This window comes from Cebus imitator, unplaced genomic scaffold, assembly GCF_001604975.1.
Source record: "Cebus imitator isolate Cc_AM_T3 unplaced genomic scaffold, Cebus_imitator-1.0 Scaffold522, whole genome shotgun sequence".
In the NCBI taxonomy this organism is placed as follows: domain Eukaryota; kingdom Metazoa; phylum Chordata; class Mammalia; order Primates; family Cebidae; genus Cebus; species Cebus imitator.
Genome location: NW_016107837.1, coordinates 289178 through 299712, shown reverse-complemented (window position 1 = coordinate 299712; position 10535 = coordinate 289178). Strand labels below are relative to the sequence as shown.

At 61.6% G+C, this 10535-nt stretch overlaps 1 protein-coding gene across 4 annotated transcripts in view; it reads left to right on the top strand.

Moving 5' to 3' along the window:
- Positions 1-5571: 5571 nt before the first annotated feature.
- The window catches only part of DOK7 (docking protein 7), a 35524-nt gene continuing 30560 nt past the window's right edge, over positions 5572-10535 (top strand). For all 4 annotated transcript variants that reach the window (XR_001820560.2, XM_017514347.2, XM_037733390.1 and 1 more), the window contains exons 1-2: positions 5572-5721; positions 5797-5842. Coding sequence is in view for 3 of the 4 variants with exons in the window: in XM_017514347.2 (XP_017369836.1) it covers positions 5668-5721; positions 5797-5842 (100 nt within the window). In the remaining variant the exon portion in view is untranslated. The remainder of the gene's footprint in view (positions 5722-5796; positions 5843-10535) is intronic.

Below are 10535 nucleotides of genomic sequence, written 5' to 3'. Positions count from 1 at the left end.
GTACCAGATGTGGTTTCATTGGTTGAGCAAATGAACACATCTCCTGGTACCTGGTATGCAACCATTGACTTGGCAAATGCTTTTTTCTCCATTCATGTCCAGAGGGCCCACCAGAAGCTGGCAAGGCCAGCAATATACATTTACTGTCCTACCTCAGGGACAGTATATAAACTCTCCGGCTTTGTGTCAGAATCTTGTTCGGAGAAATCTTGATTGATTTTCTCTTCCACAAGATATCACACTGGTCTAGTACATTGAAGACACTATGGGAAACACACTGGACTTATTGGTGAGACATTGGTGTGCCAAGGATGGTAAATAAATCCGATTAAAATTCAGAGACCTTCTAGCGCAGTAAAATTTCTAGGGGTCCAGTGGTGTAGGGCCTGTCAGCATATTCTTTCCAAGGTGAAGGAAACTTGCGCATTTGGCCCCTGCTACAATCAAGAAGAGACACAATGTCTAGTGGGCCTGTTCGGGTTTTGGAGGCAACACGTTCCTCATTTGTGTGTGTTACTCTGGCACATATATCGAGTGACTGGAAGGGCTGCCGGTTTTGAGTGGGGTCCAGCACAGGAGAAGGCTCTGCACCAGGCCCCGGCTGCTGTGCAGGCTGCCCTGCCACTTGGGCCATGTGACCCAGCAGATCCAATGGTGCTGAGGTGTCAGTGCAGACAGGGATGCTGTGTGGAGCCTTTGGCAGCCCCCACGGGAGAATCACAGCAGAGGCCTCTAGGGTTTTGGAGCAAGGCCCAGCCGTCTTCTGCAGACAACTGCTCTCTTGGCCTGTTACTGGGCTTTGGTGGAAACGGAACGTCTGACTCTAGGTCATCAAGTCACCATGCGACCTGAACCGCCTGTCATGAACTGAGTGCCTTCTGACCCATCCAGCCATAAAGTGGGTTGCACACAGCAGCGTTCCGTCATCAGTTGGAAGTGGCGTATACGTGATCAGACTCCAGCAGGTCCTGAAGGCACAAGTAAGTCACATGAGGAAGTGGCTCAGATGCCCATGGTCTCCACTCCTGCCACCTGCCTTGTCTCCCCCAGCCTGCACCGATGGCCTCATGGGGAGTTCCCTGTGATCAGTTGACAGAGGAAGAGAAGACTAGGGCCTGGTTCACAGATGGTTCTGCACGACACGCAGTCGTCACCCGAAAGTGGACAGCTGCAGCACACAGCCCCTTTCTAGGACATCCCTGAGGGACAGCGGTGAGGGGAAATCTTCCCAGTGGGCAGCACTTGGAGCAGCGCACCTGACTGTGCACTTTGCGTGGAGGAGAAATGGCCAGATGTGCGATTGCACACTGACTCATGGGCTGTAGACAATGATTTGGCTGGATGGTCAGGGACTTGGAAGAAGCATGATTGGAAAATTGGTGACAAAGAAATCCGGGGAAGAGGTGTGCGGATGGACCTCTCTGAGTAGTCAAAAACTGTGAAGGTGTTTGTATCCCATGTGGGTGCTCACCAATGGGTGACCTCAGCAGAGGGGGATTTTAATAATCAAGTGGGTAGGATGACCCGTTCTGTGGACACCACTCAGCCTCTCTCCCCAGCCTCCCCTGTCATCGCCCAATGGGCCCATAAACAAAGTGGCCATGATGGCAAGGATGGAGGTTATGCATGGGCTCAGCAACATGGACCTCCCCTCACCAGGGCTGACCTGGCTACGGCTACTGCTGAGTGCCCAATGTGCCAGCAGCAGAGACCAGCACTGAGCCCTCAGTATGGCACCATTCCTCAGGGCGATCAGCCAGCGACCTGCTGGCAGGTTGATTATACTGGACCCCTTCCATCATGGAAAGGGCAGAGGTTTGTCCTCACTGGACTAGACACTGACTCTGGTTATGGGTTTGCCTATCCTGCACCCAGAGTTTCTGCAAAGACTACCATCCGTGAACTCACGGAACGCCTCATCCACCGTCATGGTGTTCCACACAGCACTGCCTCTGACCAAGGTGCTCATTTTACAGCTAGAGAAGTGCGGCAGTGGGCTCACATTCATGGAATTCACTGCGCTTACCATGTTCCCCACCATCCTGAAGCATCTGGATAGAATGGTGGAATGGCCTTTGGAAGTCACAATTACAACTAGGGCAAAGTTCTCCAGAAGGCCGGGTATGTTCTGAATCAGCATCCAATATATGCTACTGTTTTTCCCATGGCCAGGATTCACGGGTCCAGGAATCAAGGGGTGGAAGTGGAAGTGGCACCACCCACCATCACCCCTAGGGGCCCACTAGCAACATTTGTGCTTCCTATTCCCACGACATTACGTTCTGCTGGCCTAGAGGTCTTAGTTCCAGAGGGAGGAACGCTGCCACCAGGAGACACAATGATTCCATTAAGCTGGAAGATTGCCACCTGGACACTTTGGGCTCCTCCTACCTGTAAGTCTACAGGCTAAGAAGGGGGTTACAGTGTTGGCCGGGGTGATTGACCCGGACTATCAAGATGAAATCAGTCTACGACCCCACAAGGGAGGTGGGGAAGAGTATGCATGGAAGACAGGAGATCCCTTAGGGCGCCTCTTCGGATTACCGTGCCCTGTGATTAAGGCAATGGGAAACTACGGCAGCCCAATCCAGGCAGGACTGCAGATGAGCCAGACCCCTCAGGAGTGAAGGTTTGGGTGGCCCCACCAGGAAAATAACCACCAACTGCTGAGGTGCTTGCTGAAGGCAAAGGGAAATGGCGGCGGTGAAGGAGGAGAAAAAGTACATCTTACATGGCAGCAGGCAAGAGCGCGTGTGCAGGGGAGCTGTCCTTCATAAAACCATCAGATCTCATGAGACTGATTCACTATCATGAGAACAGCACAGGAAAACCCCATCCCCATGATTCCCTTACCTCCCACCGGATCCCTCCCACAACATGTGGGGATTATGGGGGCTATTAGTATTGATACAATTCAAGATGAGATTTGGGTGGGGACACAGCCAAACCATGTCAGGCACCCTATGGGCTGGCCAGAAATGTTGGTCACCCCTTTCACCCATGCCCTACTGGCCAGAACTCACTCATACAGCCTTACCTGATATGTGTGTGTGTGTGGGGAGGGGTGGCACTGAGAAACGTGGATGTGTGAACAGCTGTGGTGACCACAGCGTACAGCACTGCCATAGTCAGCTGACATGTTTCTCTCCTGCACACTGGGCCACTTGGAGACGTAAGACATAGCAGCCCGCTCCTGGTCCCCATCATCCCTTTCTGCTTGGAAAACCCAGGATCATTTTGAAAGATGCTCATGGACATCATCTCATTCGGGGGCTCATCACAATATCAGGGCAGAAGAGGAAGCTGAGACCAGTAAGATCCCATGGTGGCCAAAGGTGGTGTGGCTGGTGAGGGGCAGGTCCCTTGTCCGCAGAGCCGTGTGGCAATGCGCTGTGACCATGGGGTCTGGCAGAGGTGGCAGTGTCCCTGGCCAGTGGCAGCGTGGCAGCCACAGGGGGGGCCTCTGGTCAGCCAGGGGTGCAGCTGTGACCTGAGACGGTGGCCTCCTTTGAAGGTGGTGGCCCTGCCCCTAGCATGGAGCCCAGCTATGCTGGGGGGCCGGGCTGCGGTGTCCTCCTGACTCAGGATGTGACTCTGCTTTCTCTGCCCACCAGCTCTCCCTTGGTTCTGGGAGGCCTGACGTGCTTCTAACCAACCCGTTCCTGCTCAGCGGCCAGCCTATTTGTCCATTTGCAACCAGTAACCCTGGCTATGACTTCTGGGGAAACTGTCTGAGGCACAGAGCGGGGCAGGAGCTTGCCCAGGGTCACAGAGCTCTTGGCCAGCCTGGGAGTGGCAGCCAGGCTACCTTCTCCTCCTGCAGGAAGCTTTCCCCACCTTTTGGCAGCCCTGGGGCGGCGTGGAGCAGGGAGGGAGGTTGTCTGCCCTCTCTCGTCCTGCGTTCTCCAGGCCGTGTGGGAGCAGGTGCAGCTGCCAGGCGTGGTAGGAGCCTGGGCTGGGGCCAGCACTCGGGAATGCAGCGGGGCCCTGCCCCTCCCTGCAGGGATGAACAAGTGCCAGGCGCCCAGGGCAGCGGATGTGTCTGTGGCTACAGCCTCAACCGCCCCCGCCTCCGCGCCGGCTGTCCTGGCCAGCCCCTCGGGGGCCTGGGATGTGTGGGGAGCATGAATGGGGATCTGTGGCTCAGCAACTGTTCTGCGGAAGGCGGCTGGGGGCCACACAGGTGACTGTGGGGGTGGGTTGGGGTGCAAAGAGCTGCTTTCTGGGCCTGGTGTCCCCAGCCTTGCATGAGGCCCGGGCAAGACATCTCCATAGCATCAAAGCCAAACCCTGTGGCCCACCTGAGACCTGCCTCTAGGATCACAGGGGCAGTGGCGAGGGGTGCCCAGGGCTCCTGCCGCCTCTGAGGTCAGCCGATGTGGCACAGTGCTGGCCGTGAGGCCTCACACTGCCCTGATTCCGTCTCCTCCTCAGTACGAGGCAGACGGAACCCAGCCTCGGGTCTGGATGGGATGAAAGGAAGGAAGATGGGTGCTCCCTAACGGGACACTGTCTACCCTCTCTGTCTTCTCCCTCCAGAACCAGCAGCCCTGTGAGGATGGGGTCTGGGGCAGGGCATGTGGACTTGCCCTGCTTGTCCAGGAGCTCATTTTCTGGGGTGCCATCACCCCTCCCGATGCTGTTCCTGTATCTGCTGGGTGTCCCCGACCCCAGGGTGTTGGAGACCGCCCCTCAGATGGGGCTGACACCCAAGGCGAGGACCTGCCAGGTCCCCCAAAGCACATGGTCTCTCCCCAGAAGAACTTGAGTGTGGCATCCAATGCCCAGGCCAGAGCTTCCGGACATCTGGACTGGAGCCACAGGGTCAAGGAGGGGAGTCCAGAAATGCAGAGACCCCCGGGCTGGGAGGGCTGCAGAGGGTCCTTTACAAAGTGGGCAGCTCCTCTGCCTGTCGGAGCCGGGCTGGCCTCAGCAGGTCCCGCTCTTGTCTGGATATGGGGCAGAAGACGTGGAGACCTGGGGTGCCGAGGTGGCACAGTGGGTCCTGGACCCGCCCACCTGCACTGGGGTCCCTGTGGCCAAAGGTCTCGCCTTTCAGTGGGGACAGGAATGGAGGAAGAGACAGAGGCTGCCGGAGCACCCCACCCCTACTGCCTGCCTGGGGAGGGGTCACCTCTGTGTGGGGGAATCCTGGGGACATGGGGTGTCCTAGGCCCGGGCTGCCTGTGGCCAGTCTGTTGTCAGGGTGTCTGGTGACCCCTGGGGTGGTGGGGGGGCAGATGCCCATCTGGGAAGCCTGACTGCTTGAAGACTGCAACGTTGGGAGCACTACCCAGAGCAGGCCGATTTCTGCTGGGCCGCTTTCTTTGCTTTTTGAAAAAGGAGCCCCTGCCTCACCCTCCCCCCGGCCCACCGCCCAGGCGCTGGTCTGAGTGAGCCCAGATGGTGGTTTGCTGCAGAGGGCGGGTGGCTCAGGTGGCCCCAGCGGGACAGTGGGGCCAGGGGGCCGTGGGGGTGGGGGAGCCGCCCGCGATCGAGGAGAAGAAGCCCCACCCGCCCGGCCCGCGCCGGCCCTGGAGCCGCCGGTGTCGCCGCCCCGCCCGCGGGCCCGCCCTCCTGGCCCAGCCCAGGGCCCCGGAGCTATTTTGAAAGTGACCCTGGGCTGGGGCGCCGGGGTGAGCGCGCGGCGCGGAACCATGACAGAAGATGACCGAGGCGGCGCTGGTGGAGGGCCAGGTCAAGCTGCGGGACGGCAAGAAGGTCGGGGCGCGTCGGGGGCGCGGGGGTGGGGGCGCGGGCGCGGGCGGCGGCTCACGCTCCCCTCTGTCCCCGCAGTGGAAGAGTAGGTGGCTGGTGCTGCGCAAGCCGTCGCCCGTGGCAGGTGAGCGGGGCGGACGGGTGGGGGACGAGGGGCGTGGGGGCCTAGCGACCCGGGGCAGCGATGCCAGCGCGCCCGAAATAGCCGCTGCCGTCACCCCGCCGGGAAACCAGAGCCCCGCGCGGACCCAGACCAGGTACCCCTGGGAGCGCAGGTGGAGGCCCCAGAGAACCCTCCTTCCAGAAGGGCAGACTGAGGCCCGAGGGCTGCCTGGCAGCCCTGGAGGCGGAGGGGACCCGCCCTGAGCTCCCCAGCAGAGCAGCAAGGGGCACCCCAGAAGCGAAGCCCCACGTGCCTGAGGGTTGAGCTGTGCTTGTGCGGACGCTCGGAGTAGGGTCCGGGAACCGGCCTCCAGGGGTGCTGTATGGGTGGCTGCTGTCCCCGGGTCCATCCCAGGCAGAGCGGAGGCTGGGCTGCGGCTGGCTAGGGGCACGGTGACTTCCGGGAGGAGATAGGGGTTCCTCGCAGTCCTCACCTTGAGCCAGCACCCCAGCTTGGGGAGGGCCAGTGAGGAGCCCCCAGGTTTGGCAGCCCTGGCCGCCTGCAGCGCTGGGCCTGCAGGGAGGGCTGAGCTGGGCCTGCAGCTGCTCCAGGGGACAGGTGCCACGGAGCCAGCCAGGCCCCGTTCTGGGTGGGATGCTGGCCTGCGGGCGTGGGGGGCTGCACGCCACAGGGCTGCCAGGGCGTCCTCCAGCATGGGTGGCGTGGCTTCCAGGGAGGGTGTGGGGCGGGGCCTCCTCGGTCCCCTCTGCAGGCTCTGGGGAAGCTGCTTCCTGCCTGGCCTCCGCCTCCCCTCGCAGAGACTATGCGGCACCCTGGTCACTTCTCACTCAGCTCTCCGTGCCCAGACCTCTTGCCTGGAGCTGTGGGGGCACCATCAGAGCTTGGGAAGGTGTCTGTCCCCTGGGGCTACAGGGGACCTGGTATAGGAAGGGGTGGGGTCTGGGCAGAGTGAGCCGCCAGGCTGGGGTGGACCAGAGCCTTTGGTCAGCCGTGGCTGGGCTGGGGCTGAGGGGGGGCGGGTGAGGCTTGGTGGGCGGTGCTGGGCTGGGGCCAGTGCAAACCCTCCAGAGAGGTCCCGGCCCAGGAATGCACCTGGGACAGCTGCCCCCAAGAGGAACGGAGAGGGAGAGGTCTTTGTCCCTCTTGGAGGCTTTTCTTTCTGGATCAGAGTGTCCCAGGAGGCAGGGCTGGCCAGCCTCAAGAGGATGCGCTCCCAGGGCCTGGTGAGTGTGTGTGGAGGGAAGGGAGTTTGCCCAGGTCCCGGGCAGGACACTGTGAGTCTGCAGGTGAACATGGAGGCTCCCGAGTGTCAGCTCGGTTACCCTGTCCCCTGCGCAGTTGAGATCTACAGGCTGGGGAGTCTGGAGCTGGGTGTGGGCCACCATGGGGGTGACATGGAGTCGTGGAAGGTGCCCTGTCCCCTCTGGGCGGATGACCATTCCCAGCCTTGCGGCCAGGTGTCCCCGGCACCCACCGGCTCCCTGTCTTGGGACCCATCGCTTTGGACACCTGATTTCTGTGTTGGTCACTCCAGCAGCCGGGGCTGAAACTGACACCCTGTGGGGTTGCTGGGAGGTCAGTGAGATGAGGCGACGGGACAGGGCAGAGTTCTCACGCCCACCTCCCCACCCCGACCAGGCCAGCCTGGCACCTCCTCTAGGCTCTTCGCCCTGGCCCTTCATGAGCCTCCCTGGATGCCACCCCCTTTGCCTTCACTCGGCTGCCTTCCCCTCAGCGCTGGAGACCACCTCCCCCGTGGATGGGCCCGGCGTGGGGGGAGCAGCTCCAGTCCTGGATGGACGGCACAGCCCCGTGCTCCCAGTGTGAGGGAGAGAGGAAGGGCCTGTCTGCTTCCTCGTAAGAAATGCAGGATTCTTTTGGTTAGCAGTGGTGACTTCCTTCCGGGAAGGGCCCAGCTGCGCAGCATTTCCACCGGCACCCGCTCCTCTGTGCGCTTTTCTCCATCATGAGCACGTCTTTCTCTCGTGGCAAAGTGTGGTTAGGAATGAAAGGAAACACCTTTTATGAAAGTGCGCCCGGCCTCGGGGTGGGGCGGTAGGGCGCCCTGCAGTGGGAAGTTCCTCGAGATCTCTGCCTCGTCCTTGATGTGGAAGGCGTGTCTGCATCCCCGCTCCAGGCAGGGCCCCGGGAGACCAGGGCAGTCTGTCCAGTCGTGGTGAAGGCTCACTGCTGGGGACGCGCACACCGGCGCCTGGCCCAGCCCCTCTCTGCTTCCTCCCTGGTGCAGTGGCTGGGGTGGCCGGGGGAGTGTTCATCCACCAGACACTTGGAGGGACCTGCTTCCCACCTGGGCTGCCCCTGGGGGCTTCATCCAGCTCAGATAAGTCACAGGAGAGGCCCGAGTCCTGGAGCTGGCAGGCTCTTGGAGTTGTCATGGGCAGGGAAATCGAGGAGCCGAAACCTAAGGGATCCGGCCCGACACGGACTGCTGGGCACAGCCCTCTTCCTCGCCAGTCCGAGCCTTGCCCCCACAGCTGGCCAGAAGTTCCACGCCTGCTCCCACGCTGACTGCTGGCGCCTGCTTAGTCTCCCCCGTCCCTGCTCTCGGTTCGAAAGCTGAGTTTCTGGAGGGCAGGGGTCCCCCATGTCTGCATTGACCTCAAAGGCGGCTTGGTGGGACGGAGCCCGGCCTGCAGGAGGGACCCCATCATATGGTCACGGAGACAGCGCACTGCCAGGCGCCGCCTGGCAGGTGCCTGTGAGCCTGTAAGCTGCCCCATGGCTGGTGCTGTGCTGGGGCGCTGCCTCCCAGTGGGCAGCTCTGCTAACGAGGGGCTGGGGTGGAAAGTGGGCTGGCCCTTCCTGAGCGGGCCTCCTGGTGGTGGATTTCCTGTGCTTCTGCCTCCTTCCCTAAAGGACTGGGGCTGACATCCCAGCTCCGGGCTGAGGACCCGGCGTGGGCACTGGCCTGGTTCTCCTCTCCCCATGGAAACATCGAGAGGGCGAGCTTCCCACAGCCCTGAGTCAGGACGGGGAATGGTAGAGCCGGGTGCGGCTCTCAGCTCCATGTGTGGGCATGGTGACCTGAGCGGCCCCTGCCTGTGTCCTCGGCCACTGACAGGGGTCTTGTTAGGGCGATGGAGAGGTGGGCATGAGGGCCCAGCCCTGGCATCCGGAGCCTCACCCTGGGCTGCCCTGCTGATGTCTGTGCTCTGGGGGCACAGACCGCAGCCCCGACACCTGTGCTGGACAGACGAGCCCTCACGTGCTTCCTTCCCGGGACTAGGCACTGGACCCTGGTCCCGTGTGTCCTGGCTGTGGCCTGGCTGAGGAGATACCAGCAGGCTGGCCTGGTCGGTGGCCCCCCCCCCGCCCCTGCCCAGCTCAGGGGTGGTTCCAGGCTGCTGCACCCCCAGCAGGGTCCCCTCAGGCTGCTGCTGCCTGCCTGGCTAAGGACACTGCCACAAGGTCAGTGTGACCTCCACGGACGATGTCCCACAGCCGCTTCTGTGGACTCCCATCGTGGTCTGTGTGGGCGTGGACCCCCCACTGTGCCCCCTGCCTGCAGGCGCCCCCCCTTCCCTGGGCCACCTCGCCTGCCGGCCTGCTCGCTCCATCTTCCCTGTGTCTCCCCTCCTCCCTCTCCCCGCCGCCCTCCCCGGCTCTCCCCTGGCTGTGAGGCCTTCCGTGTGCTCATGACTCCACGGTTATTTTTACTTCTCCAGACGCCTGCGTTCAGCTGCCTGTGCATCGCTGCCCGGCGTCTGGTGGCTTCTCAGCCTCCCGAGTCCAGGAAAGACCCCCGACCCCAGCCCCACCCCGGAAGGGTCCCCAGGCATCCCTCCACCACCCATAGCCGGGGCTCATCCTGGATTTCTCGTTGCCCTCGCCCCACACCTGCCCTCCAGACATCCCCTCTAGCCTGGGGGGCTGGGCGTGGCAGGTGATCATGCATTGCCGGGGCCGGAGGCTCTACGTCCAGGTCACTACTGTGGCTGCCCCAGCCTCCTGGTTCCCTTTGCTGCAGCCCCGCCTCAGCCTGCAGGGAGCCTCCTGGACAGATGCAGGAGCCACTGTGGCTTCTGCTGCTGCCCTGCATCCCGTCACACAGCAGCCAAGGAGGGCTGTGACATCTAAGCCAGGCCAGGCCCCCTGTGCTCCAAGCCCTTTAGTGCCACTGGGGCCTCGGAACAAAGCTCTTTTTTCTGATCCCCAGGCCCATGGGTCCCAACCTGCCTATACCTCGAACTACTGTCCCCTCCTTCTTGTGTGACCTGGCCCTTCAGTCTCTGAAGAGTCCGAGCTGCCCTGTCTCTGGGCTTTTGCACTGGCTCTTCCCTCTAACACAATCCTGTTCCCTGTGGGGCTGCTGGGTCAGGTCCTTCTCTCACTCAGGAGTTGGTCAGCTCCCTCCAGGGAGAGCCCCCTATGTGCAGGGAGTCCCCTGCCCACTGTCCTTGGGTCACCTGTTCTGGTTGTCTATGGAGCATTTTCCTTGCCCGTTGGTCTGTGTGTGTGTCTGTGTGTGTCTGTGTGCCTATGTGTGTGCCTGTGTCTGTGTGTGTCTGTGTGTCTGTGTGTGTGCTTGTATGTGTGCCTTGTGGGTGCCTGTGTGTGTGTGCCTGTGTGTGTGTCTGTGTGCCTGTGTGTCTGTGTGTGTGCCTGTGTGTGTGCCTGTGTGTGTGTCTGTGCGTGTCTGTGTGTGTGCCTGTGTGTGTGCCTGTGTGTGTCT